Consider the following 17,612-nt stretch of genomic DNA (forward strand, 5'->3'; position numbering starts at 1 on the left):
CCCCCCCCCCAAACTCTCGCCGTCGTTTGCCTGAGTGAACTTTCCCTCCACAGTACCTACAGACACCCACCTGCACGCACGCCACAAGGCATTTTCTTCCGTATTACCACACTTTTTTGGACAGACAGCGCCCGCCCAACCCGCTTGGGTACGAGCCACCACGTTCGATTCATCCCGTACATCGTCTTGGTCATCACCAACATGGCCTTCACCAACCCTCGCCGCCGAGATGCGGCTGCCGGCCCCTCTGAGCCTGGCAACGTCTCCCTGTACGCCAAGCCCGTGAGCCCCCTCCACAAGGGCGCCACCTTCCACGCTCCTTCGTCGCCCACCGCTGCCGCCGACCAGGCCTTCGTCCCGCCTTCGCTCCCGCGCTCCATGAGCCAGATGGGCGATGTCGTCGACGCCAACCGCCGCCGCATCGCCATGACTCTCAGCGACATCGACGTCGCCCTCTCCCTGGACAAGCTCTCGCTCTCGTCCTCGCCCAAGGAGGATAGGCCCACCGCCGGCCTCCGCGATAACAGCTCTCCCATACCCCGTGGCTTCCTCGACCTCTCCGATACCGACTCGGCATCTGGCAAGGAGCGCCAGAGGCGTGTCATCTGCACTCGCTCCCGCCGGGGCAACAGCCATGCCTCGGACAGTGGTCTCGGCCCGTCTGTCGACTCCGCCTCCAGGTTCAGCGAGAGTGTCAAGTTGAAGGGCAAGAAGCAGCTATCGGCCACCTCATCCGGCACCTCGACCACGGCCGCGGCCATCACCCACTCCATCGTCTCGCCCAACACCGACGGCCTTCCCGGGCTCGGTCCCAAGGCCGTCAACCGTATCCACGAGCACACCATCCGCCCTCTGCTCGAGAAGCCGTCGCTCAAGCCGTTTGAGCCCATTGTCCAGGATGTGCCCCGCCGCATCCGCTCCAAGGAGATCATCTGCATGCGTGATCTCGAGAAGACGCTGCTCTTCATGGCTCCGGTAAGTCAACTGTCTCCTGATAAGAGGTCCGTGGGAGGGGGTTGGGAGGGGGAGTTGCTTACAGGACCTTGCTCGTGAAGGCAAAATCCGAGACGGGACTCGATTACCTAGACTTCTGCTTCACCTCGATCCGGTGCATCCAGGCCACCGTCGAGTACCTCAACGACCGCGAGCAGGTCCGCCCCGGCGACCGGCCCTACACCAACGGTTACTTCCTCGACCTCAAGGATCAGGTCCTCCAGTACGGCCGCGACCTCGCCGCCGCCAAGGGCGACGATTCCATGGATATCGACCGGTATGTATCCCGCTTCGTGTCTGCCGACACCATCCGAGCTAACCCGACCCCAAGAAACGACGAGATCAGGCTTCACGGCGGCATGGCCGAGAACGGCCGTCCGGCTGAGCTGGTGCGGATCCGAAAGGACGGCACCGCCGTCTCCATGGCCACGGGCAAGCCCGTCGACATCAGCGAGGGCCCCGTGCAGTTCAAGCGTTCGCTGAGCGAGCAGCGCGAGGACGACGAGGAGATCATGCGGTCCATGGCGCGCCGCAAGAAGAACGCCACGCCCGAGGAGCTAGCGCCCAAGCGGTGCCGCGAGCCCGGCTGCAGCAAGGAGTTCAAGAGGCCATGCGACCTGACCAAGCACGAGAAGACGCACTCTCGTCCGTGGAAGTGCCCCTTTGGCACGTGCCGCTACCACGACTACGGCTGGCCCACCCAGAAGGAGATGGACCGCCACGTCAACGACAAGCACTCGGACGCCCCCGCCATGTACGAGTGCGAGTTCAAGCCTTGCCCTTACAAGTCAAAGCGCGAGTCCAACTGCAAGCAGCACATGGAGAAGGCCCACGGCTGGACCTACGTGCGCACCAAGACCAACGGTGGCAAGAAGGCTTCGGTCTCGGTCTCGGCCTCGGCATCGTCCAACAAGGGTGACAGCCCCTCGGCCAAGGAGACCCCTCCGCTTGCCAACGCGTCCACGCCCTCGGACTCGTACAGCGTCGTCACCCCCCGGGACAACAACAGCAGCGCCGCCGCGGACGGGAGCGGTGCGGGTGCCCAGAACGCGGCCAGCAGCGACTTCCCCCTCTACCAGCCCGACGCCGAATGGCTGGTCAGCTACGGACTCCCCTCGGAGCACATGGAGGGCATGGACCTGGGGATGGAGCAGCCGTCCCCCCTGTCGGCGGCCTCGTACGAGCAGTTCCCCCCTTACCAGAACGGCTCGCAATTTATCAGCGATGAGGACCTATACGCCGCCACGGCGCACCTGCCCGACCAGCACATTTCCCTGGCGGACTGTATGATGTACGGCAAGATGACGGTCCAGCCTGTCCCCTCTCAACTCTCTCAGCCTGCTCAGCAGCAGCAGCAGCAGCAGCAGCAGCAGCAGCAGCCGCAACACATGATGGGTCTGCCTCCGACGAAGCAGCACGACCTGCTCCTGCACTACCAGCAGCAGCAGCAGCAGCAGCAGCAGCAGCAACATTTCAGCACAGCTCCCACATCTGCTTCCGCCGTGCAAGAACCACGCTTTTCTCCCAACGCCCATCACAATGCCATGCTGTACACGCCTCTCGATATGGAGGACGGATACGATGATGTCGGTGCCGGCGTTGACTTCCAGCTGTTCCCCAGCGGTGGCCAGGCCAACACCAGCGCGGACGTGGGCGGCAAGGAGGGCTCGCAGTCCCTGTTTGGCATGCCCGGTGCAGATCTGGGCTTCTCGCAGACGTCCCAGCCCGACATGTTTGGCGAGGTAAATCTGATGCTGTCTTCCCAAATGTTTCAGGCATAAAAAGTGCGCAGGTGCCGGTGACGGGTACTGCGTGACGTGATGAATTCTCAACCATGTTTCTGTGTGTCTGTTTTTACTCCTACACACCTCTTATCAACCCCTCTCATCCATTGTGCTCTGAAGTTTGGATGTCTGTCTTTTCTCCCTCTCTCTTTTTTTTAAAGAAGAATGATGATATATGAAGGTTTTGCTGTGTTCCGATTCTTGTTGTATCTAGAGAAGTTTGCTCATATTTTTTTTCTCGGGGGAATTTCCCCCCCCCTCTCTTCTCGTTGTATTTCTCTTCTACTGCGATATTCTGTCTGGTTTTCTGGCACTCTGGATCTCCGTGCTCAGCTCTGTGCTCAATAGTTTTTGACGATCAATAGGCTTTTGCTTTTGTCTTTTCGGTGCGACGCTTGCGGTAGACGAGATGATTCTCGGCATGATGTGAGACGACTGCTAAATGATGAATTGGAATGTGTGAGAAGTGCTGGGTCCCCCCACCAGGACTCATTAGATAAGTCATACGACTCTCAAGAATGTCCGATCGACAGAACTGCCCCTCCCCCGCTTTCCCCTCATCGTCATGGTATACATACGTGCCCTCCCAACTGGCAACTGGGCAACTGGGCAACTTGGGATATGTAGACTTTGCCATCTCACAAACCCATCATCTATATATATCTCTACTCTCTCTCCTTTCATGACTGTTCATAGCTTCCATCTCTTATCAACTTGCTGATCGATTGACAAATATACGGGAGAAGAAGAGAAGAAGGAAACGAAGATGGGCTCACAACCTCCGCGCAAACAGTTGACCGTCCTGGTGACCGGATTCGGGGTGAGTTCTTACCCTTGACAGAAACTCGAAAGAGAGAGAGAGAGAGAGGGTCTCTTCTCTCTTCTTTCTCTCCCTCTCCCTTTTTCTTCTTGAAAAACAAAAGGAAGGAGGGGAGAAGAAGACGAGACCGAAATGAACCTCCTCCCCAGAAACCCCCTAATACAAAGAAAATATAAAGAAAATAAAAAATAAGAGACTGACCCCAACTGACCCGACCTGAAGCCCTTCCGAGAGAGATACCCGGTCAATCCATCCTACGAGATAGCCCGAGGTCTACCATCCAACCTGACAGCGTCATCGGCCGACGGCAAGGACGTCGACGTCCGCATCCTGGTTCATCCAGAGGCCATACGCGTGAGCTACAAGCGCGTACGAGACCTGGTCCCCACTCTCTGGGATGGCGAGGGCGAAGGAGAGGGAGGAGAAGGAAGAGGAAAGGCAGGACAAGAGTGGAGGAGTCCGGACCTGGTACTCCACATAGGCATGGCGGGACCTAGGTCGTACTACCAGATCGAGCGACGCGGTCACAGGAGGGGCTACAGGTCCAAGGACGTGGATGGGGAGGACCTATCGCCGGAGGCGGACGGCACCCTCGGACCGGAGGAGTGGATCTGGTACGGCTGCCCGGACGAGATCGAGTCGGACCTGGACGTGGCCGACGTCCTGGACCGGTGGAGGAGGTACGCCCACGGCCTTGCCGACCTCCGGCTGTCGGATGACGCGGGCCATTACCTCTGCGACTTCATCTACTACTCCTCCCTGGCCCATCTGTGGAAGGCGGGTCGCAGGAGGGCCGTCCTCTTCTTACACGTCCCTGCTGATGCGGGGGATGACAGTGTTCGGCTTGGGAGGAGGCTAGCCGTCGATCTTGTCAGGAGTATGGTTGAGAGTGAGATGGGTGAGGATGAGGGGGTTTGAATTTCTTCTTCTTTTTCTTTCTTTCCTTTTTCTTTTCATTACCTTCTCTTCTTTCTTATATATATATATATATAATATACAACATATTTCATATAATGTAACTTATAAACCAAACTAGAAGCATATTTACTGAACTTTGTATACTGACATCATACCGGAATCATGACTGTTCTTTCTGTGTGGATATCACCAAATGCTGGCACAGCCGGACTATTAGATAACCCGACCCCGTTAGGGGTAGCACCGGCCATATCAACGCCGGATTCGTAGCATCGCGATAGTCACAAGAGGAAGAAAAGGATAACCTAGATCGATATCACATAGCATACCTGCCTTTTTAAGGAAGAGGCAGTCGTGCACGTGACAGACCGGATATCAATAGATCCACCGTTGATACCAACCCTTTCTATAAAAATAAAAATAAAAGACCCGTGACGTCGGCGATGCAACATCCCCAGGTCGCCGACTTATCGCTAGTTTGTATTTTTTATTTTTGTATTTTTATGTTTTTTCATTAGGAAAAAAAAAGTCATTATAAATCACACCCGAATTCTCTCCGAATTGTTAAGAAAGACCCAATCTCCTCTCACTTTCTCAACATAATAGTACTTTTTAACAACAACAACAACAACAACAACAACAACAACAACGACAACAGCAGCAACAATAACAGAGACAACACTGATATACAAAACATAATACATCATCAAAACCACCCAACCACCCAACATGTGTAGAAAGGCCACTTGCAACACCTGCAGTAAAGTCACCCTGATCCAAGCTTCAAGCTCCCACCACCGAACCGACTAACCTTTCCCCTCCCCTTTTCAGATAAAGTCTCCTGGCTGGGTTGCGGCGCTCACGTCCCGCAGGTCATGGACTCCGTCCCACAGGATGAGCGTTGCGTGTGCACCCCTCGTCTCGATGTGGGGGGTACGGAATATCCTCCCATGGCTAAATGATGTCGTCTGCGATGGCTGTCTTATTCTAATCTCTACTCCGCATTCTGGACAGGAGTTCCTTTTCTCTCTTTTTCTTCAAAATGGGAAGGATGGGTGAGCGAGGAGTTGGGGAGGGGGTTGGGTTGGTATTGTCAGGTTGGAAAGATAGGACAGTCAATATATATTGAACTCACTCATTCTATATGATTATAAGAGAGAGAGAGAGAGAGAGAAAGATGCATACATCTTCTCTCGTCATGTCCCATCACATCATCTCCTCCTTGCACCGCCTCCACCTCCACCACCACCACCAGCATCACCCCTCTCGGCCAGACTGACAACCTCTTGGATACCAGCTGCCTCTTGCTCCTCCTCTATGGCGGTAATCTCCTCGCGGCTGTCCCACCACTTCTCCTCGGACAGCTCGAAAGCACGGGACTTGATCTCCTTGATCGTCAGGGTCTCGGGCTGGACGTTCTTCCACCGTAGGTTGGTCATGAGGATCTCCTGCCACTCGTTTGATGTGCGGACGAAGAAGTCTCGGCGGGATTCAAAGGGCTGATATAGCAGAGGTTAGCTGCGGGGAACAAGGGGAAAAAGAAGAAGAAGATAAAGACGAAGAAAAAGAAGAAAGGAAAAAGAGAAAAAGAGAAAGAAAGAAAGAAAGGAAGACAGACAGACAGAAAGAGAGAGAGAGAGAGAGAGAGGAAAAAGGAAGAGTGGTGTAAGAAAAGAAAGAACGAAGAAAGAAGAAAGAATAAAGAGAAAGAAATTTTCTTTTACCCTTGGATGAGGTAGACCGTCATCTGCCACTACCTCGTCATCGTCATCCTCTGTCGTCGCTGTCGTCGTCGCCGTAGAAGGCTCTGTCGTCTCTGACCCTCCTGCTTCGGTCGCTTCCTCCTGCTTCTTCTTGCTGCGTTTGCTAGGGGTGGATTGCTTGTCCGCAGTCTCGTACACTTCGTCGTCGTCGTCATCGTCCTCATCATCATCTTCGTCATCCTCGTCATCCTCGTCATCCTCGTCATCGGAATCCTAAAACAAGTATACGAATTAGCCATGCGATAAAAGGCACACATATTGGACATAAAAAGATAGTAATGGAAGAGAAAATGGAGGAGGAGGGGGGGGGGGATTGGAAATGGACCAAGAGGTTGAGAGACTCGAGCGGATATTTGTGTGTGTGTGTGTGTGAGGGAGAGAGAAAGGAGGAAAAGAAGAGAGAAAAAGAAGAAGAGAAACATACGATCCAGTCCTCAACAGCCCTCTGGAAAATCTGCTTGCACCCATCCAGTTTGTCCAGGTTTATGGCATAGAGGTCATCAAAGGTAAATTCCCGATCGCCCTTTTCAAACGTCCCACCGTAGATGTAGAGGATGTCTCCCTGGACAGCCATCTGCGCATTGAACCGGACGTGCGGCGGCTCCAGAGTAACGGGGTACTCCTTCCTGGGACCGTCGCGGTCGTCACCGTCGTCTCCCTCGCCATCAGGCCGGTCACCGCTGCCGTCGGCCTCGACTTCCTTCTTCCTGGCGAGCTCGATGTCGTCGATGTCCTCGAGGGAGGCGCCCATCTCGATGGCCTGCAGCTGTCGGAGCAGCTCCTCGTCGTTGCCCTGGCGGCCGCGACGCCCGCCGCCGCCGCCGCCGCCGCGGCGCTGGTCCTGGTTGCCGCCGCCCTTCCTGGACTGCTGCTGGCGCGGCCTGCGCAGGTTGAGCGGCATGAAGCGGTTGCGGTCGATGTTCCACGCGAAGAGCTGGTTGAAGAATTCGCTGTCCATGCCCTCCTCGCTCTGCTCCACGTCGTACACCCCGCCGAACAGGATGCCGCGGCCCTTGTGCCACGTCATCGTGGCGCCGGCGCGCGCCGGGTTGGGCGAGTTGGTCGGCTTCTTGCGCTTCTCCCACCGTACGCCGGGAGGGCCATCCTCCGTCGCCGGCAGGGTCATGCGCAGGAAGAAGCAGTCCTCGTGGACCATGGGCCTGAGAATGTTCTTCTGCCCTTGTACGCTACCACCACCACCGCCGCCACCTCCCTTGGAACCCTTTCCACCCTTCCCGCCGCCGCCGCCGCCGCCACCTTTTTGCTTGATCTTCACCGTCGCCTTGACGCGTGAATACCCACCGTACAGGACTGCACCGGTCTCGTGCGGTAGAAAGGTAAAGGACGAGCGGGCGTCGGGCTTCAGCTGCGCGGGGGGCAGGTTGGGCGAGTGCCAGACGTAGTTGACCGTGTCGAAGATCCACAGGTCGGCCATGTACCGCGTCTGGTTCGACGTGTCCTGGAAGCCGCCGAACAGGATTATGTAGTGCTTCCAGTACGTCATGCGGTGGCCGCTGCGCGCCGGCGGGCTCTTGTCCTTGCCCTTGACCTCGATCTTTGTCCACTCGCGCGTCGCCGGCTCCAGCCTCCAGAAGTCCGAGTAGTGGTGGAAGGTCCCCTGCTTGGGCGACGAGAACTCCCCGCCAAACAGGTAGACGAAGTTGGGGTTGGACGACCGGCTCCAGGCGTGCCCGGACCGCGGGAGGGGCGCGTTGGGAGACGTCACCGTGCGCCACTCGTCGCGCGAGATGTTGTACACGTGCAGGTCGTTGTAGAAGGTCGCCATCGCGCCGTTGAAGTACTCGCCGCCGAAGAGGAGGAGCACGTTGCTGTCGTGGGGGGCCGCCATGAGCGTCGAGGCGCTCCGCGGCTTGGGAGGCTCAGGGCTCACCGTCTCGGTGATCTTGTGGAACTGCTCCTGCTGACGGCGGTACTCTTCCAGGATCTCGTCCAGGTCGGCGTCCTCGCCGTCGCTGCCCTCTACCTTGGCCGCCTTGGTCTTGGCCTTCTTCTCACCCTTGTTGGCTTGCTTGGCTGCCTTCTCGGCCTGTCATGGGTGTGCGCATTCATGATTAGCCCACTCACTCTCTACATACCGTCCATCAGTCATTACCCCACTCCCTTTGCATGGGGAGGGAGTGAGCGAGCGAGCGAGTGAGAGGCATTGCTTGAGAAAGAGAGAGAGACTTGGACCCTTGGATCTTGGGCCCTTGGAGTGGTAGAGGGGTCCTGTGTTGGGAACGAAAACTCACCTTTTTGGCCTTCTTGACGTCATTTCCCTTCTTCTTGTCCTTGGCCATGATGCAGTTCTAGATGGTAGTGTTCTGCTCTTCTATTCGATCTTTGTGGGAAAAAAAAAGAAAACCAACTCCTCACTTCTTTTACTGCCACATGAGAGATGTTGTTGCCGCATCGACTGGAAAACTTTTTGCTGTTGAAGTCGAACTATGCCACAGTCGCTGCCCGTCTCCACATTAGCACCTTGGGAATCTTTTGTGGGAGCCTTTCAACACCAAACAGCCCATCGATTCATCCTTTACGTCTCTATAAGAAAAGCTACTCAATATGCTAGATGACCATCGCATACGCCTCGTATATAGGCCTGCCGTTAGAAGCGCCCTCCATCAAAGGGGAAAAAAAACAGGGCAGAAAAGAGACGAGACGAGAGCATCGAACTTGTCTCTTCCGAGGTGTTGCGTAGCATCAATATCATCTTTCTCGCGAGCGGAAACGTGTCCCATTTTCGCGTCGTAGCCGACTCACATATCCCCTCAAGGATAACTCCGCATCAGCGAGAGTTTTTGCTGCTGTTCTTCCTCTGCCCCTTCCCCGGTATGTAAGTGACCATGGCCTTGCTAGCCCCTTCCATGCAGTACTGCACAACCTCAATCTTCTTACCTCTGGGCGCCAGCTTGGCCACCTGCCGCAGGTCACTCGTCCTGGGGAGGTAGAGCGCGTGGTCCATGGGTCCGCAGGCAGCGTGCAGCTGCGCCAGGTTATACGGCTGCATGGTATCCAGGTTGAATACCTGGTCGGTCGAGTAGCCGACACCTCCCCAGGGCGGGCTGGCGAAGACGACGGTGGCAGCCGTGTCGACCTTCAGCTCTGCGTGCAGCTCATCCGGCCGGTTGGTCAGGGCGTCGAGGTACTCAAAGGCGTCGCCGTTGATCCAGGTGATGACGCCAGGCTCGACGCCGTACACCTCCGCATTGTGCTGGGCACAGGCGAGCGTCGAGGCGTCCCTCTCCAGGGCGATGATCTTGTCCCACCGGCCCGAGAGGGCAAAGGCGATGGTGTTGCCTCCTGCGCCGGCAAACATGTCTATAAGGGTGGTGATCTCTGATCGACCGTCGTACATGTCGTACATGTCGCTGGCAATATGGCTGGGAGAGATTTCAGTCAATGTGTCAACAGAGGCACAGGCAGAGGCCGAGGCAGAAGACATGGAGGGGTGGCGGAGACGTACTTGGCTACCGGCTCTGGCGTCACGCCGAACCAGGCGTCGTCTGTCATGTAGATGCCTTCGTCATACCATGAGAATATCGAGTACCTCTGGGAAAAGTATCTGGCCGAGCGGTCAGCACGAAGGAATCTAGACAGTATCGAGCTGAGCCATCCTCGCATGGTCTCCTCTCACGTGGAAATCAGAGCGGGGGAGACACACTTTTGGATATCCCAGGGCACCTCGTCGCTCCCCTCATAATGTTTGCATTCGTCCCTCAGCTCCAGTCTCTCGGCGGGTTCCATTGGGACGCTCGGTTTCGGTGACCGGATTGAGAGCGAGAGCCCATGCGGATGATTCAGAGAGCAACGGTCCCTAGCAAGGCATCTCTGCCAAGATGGCCTCTGTTGTCGTGATAAGATACGCAGTAGCAGCAAGAGAAGAACTGCAGTGGATGAAAAACAGACGAGGCTGATGAGAAGCTTCTGCCCATTCCAGGGACCAGACGCCTCAGTCTGGGGCTCTTGGGGGAGGAGGGCGCTAGAGCGGAGTGCTACGGGCTGCAAGGCTACCACTGCTTAGATATAAGTCACGAGGTTAGACAGGGACGCAGTGCTAGTAGTACCTGCAGTATCCGTACCCGTACCTACCTATTACCTATACAGCGCTCCCTCCACCATATAGCGATGGCCGTAGGTATAGGGTCCTACAGGTACCTACACTATACTATACCATAGGTGTGTCCTTTCATAGAGGACACCAACCTGTACATACACAATACAGGCACACCGTTACCTCCCATGTTCAGTCCCGCCACAACGTGACAGCCGCTACGTAATAATAGTGGACAGCTAAGACGTCCTAGTCATTCCCTCTCTCCGTCACCCTCCCTCGCGACGCCGGAGCTCTTCCGTATTGCAACCATAAGGTCGACAGCAGGCCACGTCGGCATAAGCACCGGAAATCCCCCTTGTCGCGTGAAGCAGAGGCAAAACATGTTCAACGCTCTGAACCGGTTCATGTCCCGTCTGGACGGCGACGCCCCGCAACGCCGCCAGCACGACAACGGCTCCTACGGCTTCCAGGTCCTGCGCAACACCAACCTCGACCTCCCCATCGAGCCATGGTTCGACTTCGTCGTCGGCATCAACGGGCGGCCTATCGAGATCCCTGACGCGAACCTATTCGCCCAGGAGGTGCGCAACTGCGCTGGCGGGACTGTGACGCTAGGTCTATGGAACGCAAAGGTATGCACACACCAGCACACCCACACACACACACACATACACACATGCGCACGCACATATATATATATACGATGCGACAGATTCATATCCTTCCACCTCTACCCTTCGTACCTGTGCTGACCGGGTACCCTCTCAAAATAACAGGGCCAGCGCATGAAGGAGATGCACATCCCCGTCCCCGTCGACACGACATCCCTCGGCCTGTCGCTCCAGTGGGCGCCCATCGCCCTCGCCGCCAACGTGTGGCACGTCCTCGACGTGGCGCCCAACTCCCCTGCCGACCAGGCGCCTCTCCTCCCCTACAGCGACTACATCCTCGGCAGCCCCGAGGGCGCTCTCAACGGCGAAGCCGCCCTGGGCGAGCTGGTCGAGGACTTCATCGGCCGCCCGCTCCGGCTCTACGTCTACAACAACGAGTACAACGTCGCGCGCGAGGTGACGATACAGCCCCGGCGCGACTGGGGAGGCGAGGGGGCCCTGGGGTGCGTCCTGGGATACGGCGCGCTGCACCGCCTCCCCGCCCCCCTCAGCGAGCCTGTCAACCCGCCCGGCGACACCATGTTTGACGGCGCCGACGGCAGCTCCGCCACCACCGCAGCGACCACAACCTTTGTGCCTGCCGACTCGCCCGCGCCCGGCGTGGCTGCCGGAGGCGGCGGCGACTACCTCGTGCCCGCGCAGATGGTTGGCGCCACGCCCGTCAGCGCACCCCCGCGCTCCGGCAAGAAGAAGGACAGGCATGCCACCCGCAGCCCCCTGAACGGTGACATGGATGATTACTTCAGGGAGGGAGAGGCCAAGAGCAAAGAGCTTGATCGTGCGCCCAAGAGTAAAGGGTCGGCTGTGCCGCCGCCGCCAAGGGCTGGGGCTGGACCTCCCAGAGCTGCTGCTGCCACACCAGAGGCTTCATAGAATTGTGTATTAATATTGGTAATAGTAGAAGAGAGAAGAAAAAGGATACGGAATGACTGTCATGATATTTCCCCCAAACTTAATTCTCATTTCGTATGTTCGTCTACTCGCTCTTCATCTCTTGTTCGGTGGCTGGAGAATGAAAGTGAAAATGAAACCCACGCCTATTGCCTTGATGTTCCCCCCTCCATCTTGGTGACTTTCCTCATGAAAAAAAATAAAGGGCCAAGTTGTAATTGTACACACAAAACACGCCTGCTCCTCCCCGCGATTTCTTCTAGTTGATAAAGTTGACGCAGAAAAAGTGCAGAATCAGGCTGCACACGATGTAGTCGGCAAAGGCCCTCTCGGGAGAAACCTTGGGGAACTCGGACTTGTTGGCGGTGGTGGTCTGGATGCGTAGGGAGACTGTGTGGGGGGGGTTGGGGTTTGCGGCCACGCCGTGTCAGCAGATGCTTCCTCCTTTATCATGATGATGATGATCATGGCAGGCATCAGACTTACTTGTGAGGACGAATTGGCCGACGGTACCGCAGAAGCCAGATAGGAAAGCGTTAAAGGGCTGGTGGGGTTCGTGTCAGCTGCCGAGGGTCAGAAGAGGGTGGGAGAGAAGAGGGCATACATAGTTGCCGGCGAGGACGCAGTATACGAACTGCAGAGCTCCGACGACGGCGAGGAAGGCGAGAAACACGTCGAGGAGCTTGGTGCGCTGGGGCGTCTCGGCCATGTAGTAGGCGTAGATGTTCTGGAGGACCTTGTCCCATGTGGCTGCGCCGGCGGTAGGCTTGGGCTTCGTCTGGGTCGGAGCGGCAACGGGGGCGGCGGCGGCGGGGACGGTCGATGCAGCTGCTGAAGCCGCAGCTTCGCGGGCGTTCTTTCTAGGTGCCATGCTTTGTCGTTGTCGAGTATCTGCCTGTGATGCCGAAACGTGATCGATGACGACGACTGATGGCGAGAGGGAGGGAGGGAGAGGATGCCGTTTGACAGGCTGCGGCACTGGGGACACGAATTGCTAGCAGGTGGCCTGGCATGATTGGTCAGGAATGGAACCGTGTGGGTGGTGGTGGTGGTGGGCTCATGGATCGCACTTCGGAGTTCGGTGCAAGTCGCAAAATCACTCCACCCCGGCTTTAAAATACGTCGCCTTGTCCACTCCGATCTTCCTCTCTCTCAAAGTCATCTTAAACTCGGTCACATCTGTCACGAAAATGGTGAGGAATTGCGCGCGCCCTCTCCCGCGGGTTAGTATGCTGACCAGGTCCCCCCCTTTAGGCAAACGAGCAGCTCAAGTACACCTCCATCGTCCTGGCCGCCCTCACCGCGGGCGGCGGCATCATGGGCTACGCAAAGACCAAGTCTCTTCCCTCCATCATCGCCGGATGCACCGTCGGAGCTCTATGTAACGTCCCCTCCCATACCACCCATCCCGTCCATGGCCGAGAGAATAGAAGCTGACATCCCTGTGGCCATGACGCAGACGCCCTCGGCGCATACCGCATGCACACCAGGCAGCCCTACGGCGTCGAGCTGTCTCTGCTCGCCTCCGTCGTCCTCGGTAGCTCTGCCATCCCTCGCGCCATCAGGTTGGGCAAGCCCGTCCCCGTCGGTCTCAGCGTGCTGTCTATCGTCGGCATGCTCACTTTTGGCAATGCCTTCCGCAAGCGCCTGTAAAGAAAACGAACGCGACATGACGATCGGTGCACACAAACACTATTTCCCGTGTACTGATAGCAATGTACATGGTATAATATACTAAAACATCGTCTAAATCCGTGAACAGGAGCTGTGCTCTTCCCAAGGCGTTCCGAATGGCCGTACATGCTTGTCTTGTGTGCCTCGTGTGCCTTGGTGTGTTTAGAAATATATGCGCCAGCAGAGCCCCCCTTCTGCATCTTCCCCTCAGGGGGATTGTGGCTCGTACACCGTAGACCAAGAGCTCGCGCGCGATATCGTACGGCGTAGTCGAGCAGCTGTCTCGTTCATTCGCTCGACAGGGAGCTGGGGCGGTCTGGAAGTCCCGGCCCGTGGCTCGTGGCTCGAAGGCTCAGCGAACGTCTCAGAGACCCAGCGCCTTCTGCTCAGCCTTGATCCTGTTGCGCTTCTCCCTCGCGGCAGACCTGTTCTCGGCCTGCATGTTGGTTCGCTCCTGACGGAGGCAACGGTCGACCTTGACCTTCATGTCGTTGCAGCCACCGGTGGCCTTGTGCATGAAGCCTCGGGCGTGGCACTCTTCCAGAGCGGCAATGACTTCTTCGCAGGCTGTTCACGCCACATCCCAAGTCAGCAATCTTTTTCTCGACGGCACGCACCGGAGGGCGAGATGGCGTACCTAGTGCGTTCTTGGTGTGCAGATGAGGATGCATGATGATGGTCGACAAGGGGAATGAATACTCTTGGAGGATGCGCAATAGTGGCAAGTGGTACGGTGATGGGGTAGCGAAGGCCGCACTTTTCTGATTCCTCCGATTTTTGGCCAAGCCCGCTTAGTCAACCCCACAACCAAGCAATAGAGGACGCTGTAATCTGTCATAATCCGTACTGCTGCTGCTGTCTGTTGGCGTACGCAATCCCGAGCTGGTGGACAGATCTACTGTTATTCCCAGGATACAATCACCTTGCAGAGTTATGAATATAACACACAGCGTCATACATCATCATCCGAGATGCAGCCTCGATAGGGCTCAGTCTGCCGAGACGAGAAAAGGGGAGTAGGGAGGAATACATTACAACGAACGACACATTGCCAAGGAGCCTTCTCCAGGCCTGTACTCGCTGGATGGCAAACCGCGCAGAGGTTGGATTTGCCACATAGAGAGGGAGTATCGTGCTATTCCTCTCTCTGTCGGTCCAGTCTTGCTGGGTGAATTTATTGCGGGCGACAGTGGGAAAAAGCATGCATATATTACCCATTGCGTCCCGTTTACGACAACCGTGCAGAAAAATACATACAAGGAGCGCGCCGACAGGAGTTCCAGAGCGCAGGTTCTGGTCACGTCAGAAACTATATGTAGTGCGTACGCTTCATGATGTGTTCCTCGCTGGCATCGATGCTATATTAACTCATAGCTGCTCTCCAGGTTGGAGGCGCTGGGGGCCGGAGCCGGCGAAAGTGAGATAGCGGACGAGTAGGCGGTGGCGGCAGTGAGCACCGCTACGGTTCAATTCTATGGACCTCCATAAACCACCACACCCCACCTCATCCATCATCGTGGGGATTTCACCCGCCACATAAAAAATAAAAATAACCTACCGCCGGGAGCCGAACGGAGAGGGACAGCTCTACGCGTCAAGAAAGACCAGAGGAACGCACGATGTCGAGCTCGTCAGCACAGCAGCCTGCTCCGGGCCAGAAGCAGCCCCAGGGTTCGTCCATGCCACAACCGACCGCTCCTCCCTCCCCCCACCCGTCTCTCTCAATCTCGGAAGCTACCCCTCCATGAAAAGCAGAAAAGGCCATGCTGACATCTCCCCGCGACAGCCGACCTCCAGGCCACCTATTCCAACTACAAGAATACTCTACAGCAGGTCGCTCAGAGGATCGGTGACATCGAGCAGGAGGCTGAGGAGCACAAGTATGTCCCGTGTCGGCCTTCCGTCTGCGTCACATCATACCGACCGTTAGGGGGGGGGGGGCTTGATCAGCACCGATTTGGAAGATGATCAGACCATGTTGCTGACTTTGATAAAACCCCAAGGCTCGTCTTGGAAACTCTGACCCCTCTCGACGACAACCGCAAGTGTTTCCGCCTCATCAACGGCGTGCTCGTCGAGAGGACCGTCAAGGAGGTCATCCCGGCCCTCAGGACGAACCAGGAAGGTCTGAGGAAGGTCCTGGACGATCTGGTGAAGCAGTACAAGGTGAAGCAGGATGAGCTTGAAAAGTGGAAGGTTTGTGCTCCCCCTTACACCCTTTTCTTATCTCGTTCTCAATCCCCCCCCCCTTTTTTATTTTTTTCTTCTTCTTTTTTCTCTCTCTCCATTTCTCTTACTGCTTCCTCTTCTCCTGTGTCCTGTGCCATGCTCCCCCTCTACTCGCGTGACACTGGCTGACACACATTATAGAAGAAGCACAATGTTCAGGTTGTCAGGCAATAACACCGAGATGTATAAAAAGTGAAATTTCAAAAGCATTCCAAACAAACAAGAGAGGGAAAACTCTAGCCTGCTCCCGTGATGCTACTGCGTAACGTTCGGCGAGTATAGAGGCGACATATCCCCCCAACTGCGCAGGGAGAACAGCTTGAGCCCGACGGGTACCAACGGGGAGTGAACTCGAGAGAGGTTTCAGACGGCATGCCAGAATCTCGGGTTGCGAACAAAATCTCTTTTCTTTTTCCAACATGAGACCACATGCGCTGGCAGCTAGACGTCGCACGACTATGGATGTGGAGGACAGGTTTATGCCCAACACCGCGTCCACTAATCTGTACATCAGGCGACAGACTGCCCATGCTGTTGAATGTAGAGACAATATCGATCCTCATTATCGGTCAAACCCCGGTTCCGTGAGGGTCAGAATAAGAGAATACTCGAGGGATATCATTTGATTTCATTGCTACGCTTGTCCAGCTGTAACCACGGAACCAAGTACACTGCCAGTCTGCACTCCTCGCAGTGGCAGCGCAATGTGTTCACCCGCCTTTGCCATCCCGATTTTCCCCATGACTGTACTGAGATGCCCATCCGTTTTTTAAACAAGGCGCTATCGCTCAAACATATGATGGGATCGAAAATAACGAGAAGAAGGAACAGAGAGGTATCAAGGTCATATAACGGCCGTTTCCTGCCCGTCGCATGGAACGGCACTTAAATCTTACATAATCTCTTCGCCTATCGATATCGATGGAGGGAGATAATAGACGATGGATGCGCTACGGAGAGCTACGAGTGTGCCAAACGAACAACAACAACGACAACAACAACAACAAACCCAACAACCGGGGAAACGTGCATCAATACCAGGGCAACGACGACGACGTCATTGCCGGCTATCACATCGGAGAACCCGTATCGGTACGTATATATACCGGCTCCTCGGAGCCTGATAAGTGACGACGATGGGTGATTGCATGCTCTGCCCGCGGCTCGACACACTGAACACACCCCACGTCAGAAGGATGGCCAAAGCCAAGCCGGTGCAGCCAGCGCACTCTCCACACACTGCCAAATGCAATGGAAACAAAGCGGCTAATAACGCTCGTCTACTCTTTTTTTTAATTTGAACAACTCAGACACAAGCACACCCATTCTTTCCGACCCGCCAACCTGATTCCTACCCAAAGCCGCCGCATACTTTCATCCACACCCCCGGTAGGTTCCCCTATTCGATCGCTGTTTTATTAACGGAGCGCATTGCAATAGGCGGCGTGCAGCACTTCGCTTGCTTGATCGTCCTCTCGCTCCCTTCTTCCTCCACCCCCCCCCGCCGCTTTTGGAACCCTGGTCCGTGGCATGTTCGCTGCTGACGCGATCTCTCAGGATTTGAACAGAAATCGAGACGCGCCACTTTCCTTCACCATCCCCGGTACCACCTGCTTTCAGAACCGAGGCGCGCTATCGCCCAGTGCGTGCTGTTGGCGATTTCACACCGGTCGAGAGAAGAAGTCAATTGTGTGGCCTTGCGACGGATCGGAGTCTCACACCGAGTGCGGCAAAGGACCCAGTTACCTTGTCCCGGACACCTATTACGTCGTAGGGACCCCAATTGTTCTCGCGCGTGCTGCAGATCGACGT

The 17,612-nt window shown here is 56.2% G+C and overlaps 9 protein-coding genes across 9 annotated transcripts; 5 read left to right on the top strand and 4 right to left on the bottom strand.

Moving 5' to 3' along the window:
- Positions 1 to 201: 201 nt before the first annotated feature.
- Positions 202 to 2,774, top strand: GMORB2_6137 (ZnF C2H2; the record flags this gene model as incomplete). The annotated part of the gene is made up of 3 exons (XM_035468107.1): positions 202 to 975; positions 1,056 to 1,270; positions 1,325 to 2,774. The coding sequence occupies 3 exons, from the start codon at positions 202 to 204 to the stop codon at positions 2,772 to 2,774; spliced, it is 2,439 nt and encodes an 812-aa protein (XP_035322088.1).
- A 412-nt stretch (positions 2,775 to 3,186) lies between these two features.
- Positions 3,187 to 4,515, top strand: GMORB2_6138 (uncharacterized protein; the record flags this gene model as incomplete). The annotated part of the gene is made up of 2 exons (XM_035468108.1): positions 3,187 to 3,203; positions 3,834 to 4,515. The coding sequence occupies 2 exons, from the start codon at positions 3,187 to 3,189 to the stop codon at positions 4,513 to 4,515; spliced, it is 699 nt and encodes a 232-aa protein (XP_035322089.1).
- Positions 4,516 to 5,726: 1,211 nt separating this feature from the next.
- Positions 5,727 to 8,578, bottom strand: GMORB2_6139 (Kelch motif; the record flags this gene model as incomplete). The annotated part of the gene is made up of 4 exons (XM_035468109.1): positions 5,727 to 6,014; positions 6,240 to 6,476; positions 6,703 to 8,325; positions 8,531 to 8,578. 4 exons carry the CDS (start codon positions 8,576 to 8,578, stop codon positions 5,727 to 5,729), a joined length of 2,196 nt encoding a protein of 731 aa, XP_035322090.1.
- Positions 8,579 to 9,066: 488 nt separating this feature from the next.
- GMORB2_6140 (uncharacterized protein) lies at positions 9,067 to 10,025 on the bottom strand (the record flags this gene model as incomplete). The annotated part of the gene is made up of 3 exons (XM_035468110.1): positions 9,067 to 9,661; positions 9,745 to 9,843; positions 9,943 to 10,025. 3 exons carry the CDS (start codon positions 10,023 to 10,025, stop codon positions 9,067 to 9,069), a joined length of 777 nt encoding a protein of 258 aa, XP_035322091.1.
- Positions 10,026 to 10,715: 690 nt separating this feature from the next.
- On the top strand, positions 10,716 to 11,879 carry GMORB2_6141 (uncharacterized protein; the record flags this gene model as incomplete). Its single annotated transcript, XM_035468111.1, has 2 exons — positions 10,716 to 10,859; positions 11,112 to 11,879. The coding sequence occupies 2 exons, from the start codon at positions 10,716 to 10,718 to the stop codon at positions 11,877 to 11,879; spliced, it is 912 nt and encodes a 303-aa protein (XP_035322092.1).
- A 277-nt stretch (positions 11,880 to 12,156) lies between these two features.
- Positions 12,157 to 12,768, bottom strand: GMORB2_6142 (oligosaccharyltransferase complex subunit epsilon; the record flags this gene model as incomplete). The annotated part of the gene is made up of 3 exons (XM_035468112.1): positions 12,157 to 12,287; positions 12,384 to 12,441; positions 12,502 to 12,768. 3 exons carry the CDS (start codon positions 12,766 to 12,768, stop codon positions 12,157 to 12,159), a joined length of 456 nt encoding a protein of 151 aa, XP_035322093.1.
- A 319-nt stretch (positions 12,769 to 13,087) lies between these two features.
- GMORB2_6143 (Transmembrane proteins 14C) lies at positions 13,088 to 13,550 on the top strand (the record flags this gene model as incomplete). The annotated part of the gene is made up of 3 exons (XM_035468113.1): positions 13,088 to 13,120; positions 13,152 to 13,278; positions 13,357 to 13,550. The coding sequence occupies 3 exons, from the start codon at positions 13,088 to 13,090 to the stop codon at positions 13,548 to 13,550; spliced, it is 354 nt and encodes a 117-aa protein (XP_035322094.1).
- A 385-nt stretch (positions 13,551 to 13,935) lies between these two features.
- GMORB2_6144 (COX assembly mitochondrial protein 2) lies at positions 13,936 to 14,242 on the bottom strand (the record flags this gene model as incomplete). Its single annotated transcript, XM_035468114.1, has 2 exons — positions 13,936 to 14,138; positions 14,209 to 14,242. The coding sequence occupies 2 exons, from the start codon at positions 14,240 to 14,242 to the stop codon at positions 13,936 to 13,938; spliced, it is 237 nt and encodes a 78-aa protein (XP_035322095.1).
- Positions 14,243 to 15,190: 948 nt separating this feature from the next.
- Positions 15,191 to 15,974, top strand: GMORB2_6145 (prefoldin subunit 2; the record flags this gene model as incomplete). Its single annotated transcript, XM_035468115.1, has 4 exons — positions 15,191 to 15,242; positions 15,358 to 15,451; positions 15,575 to 15,767; positions 15,942 to 15,974. The coding sequence occupies 4 exons, from the start codon at positions 15,191 to 15,193 to the stop codon at positions 15,972 to 15,974; spliced, it is 372 nt and encodes a 123-aa protein (XP_035322096.1).
- Between the last annotated feature and the right edge of the window lie 1,638 nt (positions 15,975 to 17,612).

This window comes from Geosmithia morbida, assembly GCF_012550715.1.
Source record: "Geosmithia morbida isolate 1262 chromosome Unknown scaffold_5, whole genome shotgun sequence".
In the NCBI taxonomy this organism is placed as follows: Eukaryota; Fungi; Ascomycota; class Sordariomycetes; order Hypocreales; family Bionectriaceae; genus Geosmithia; species Geosmithia morbida.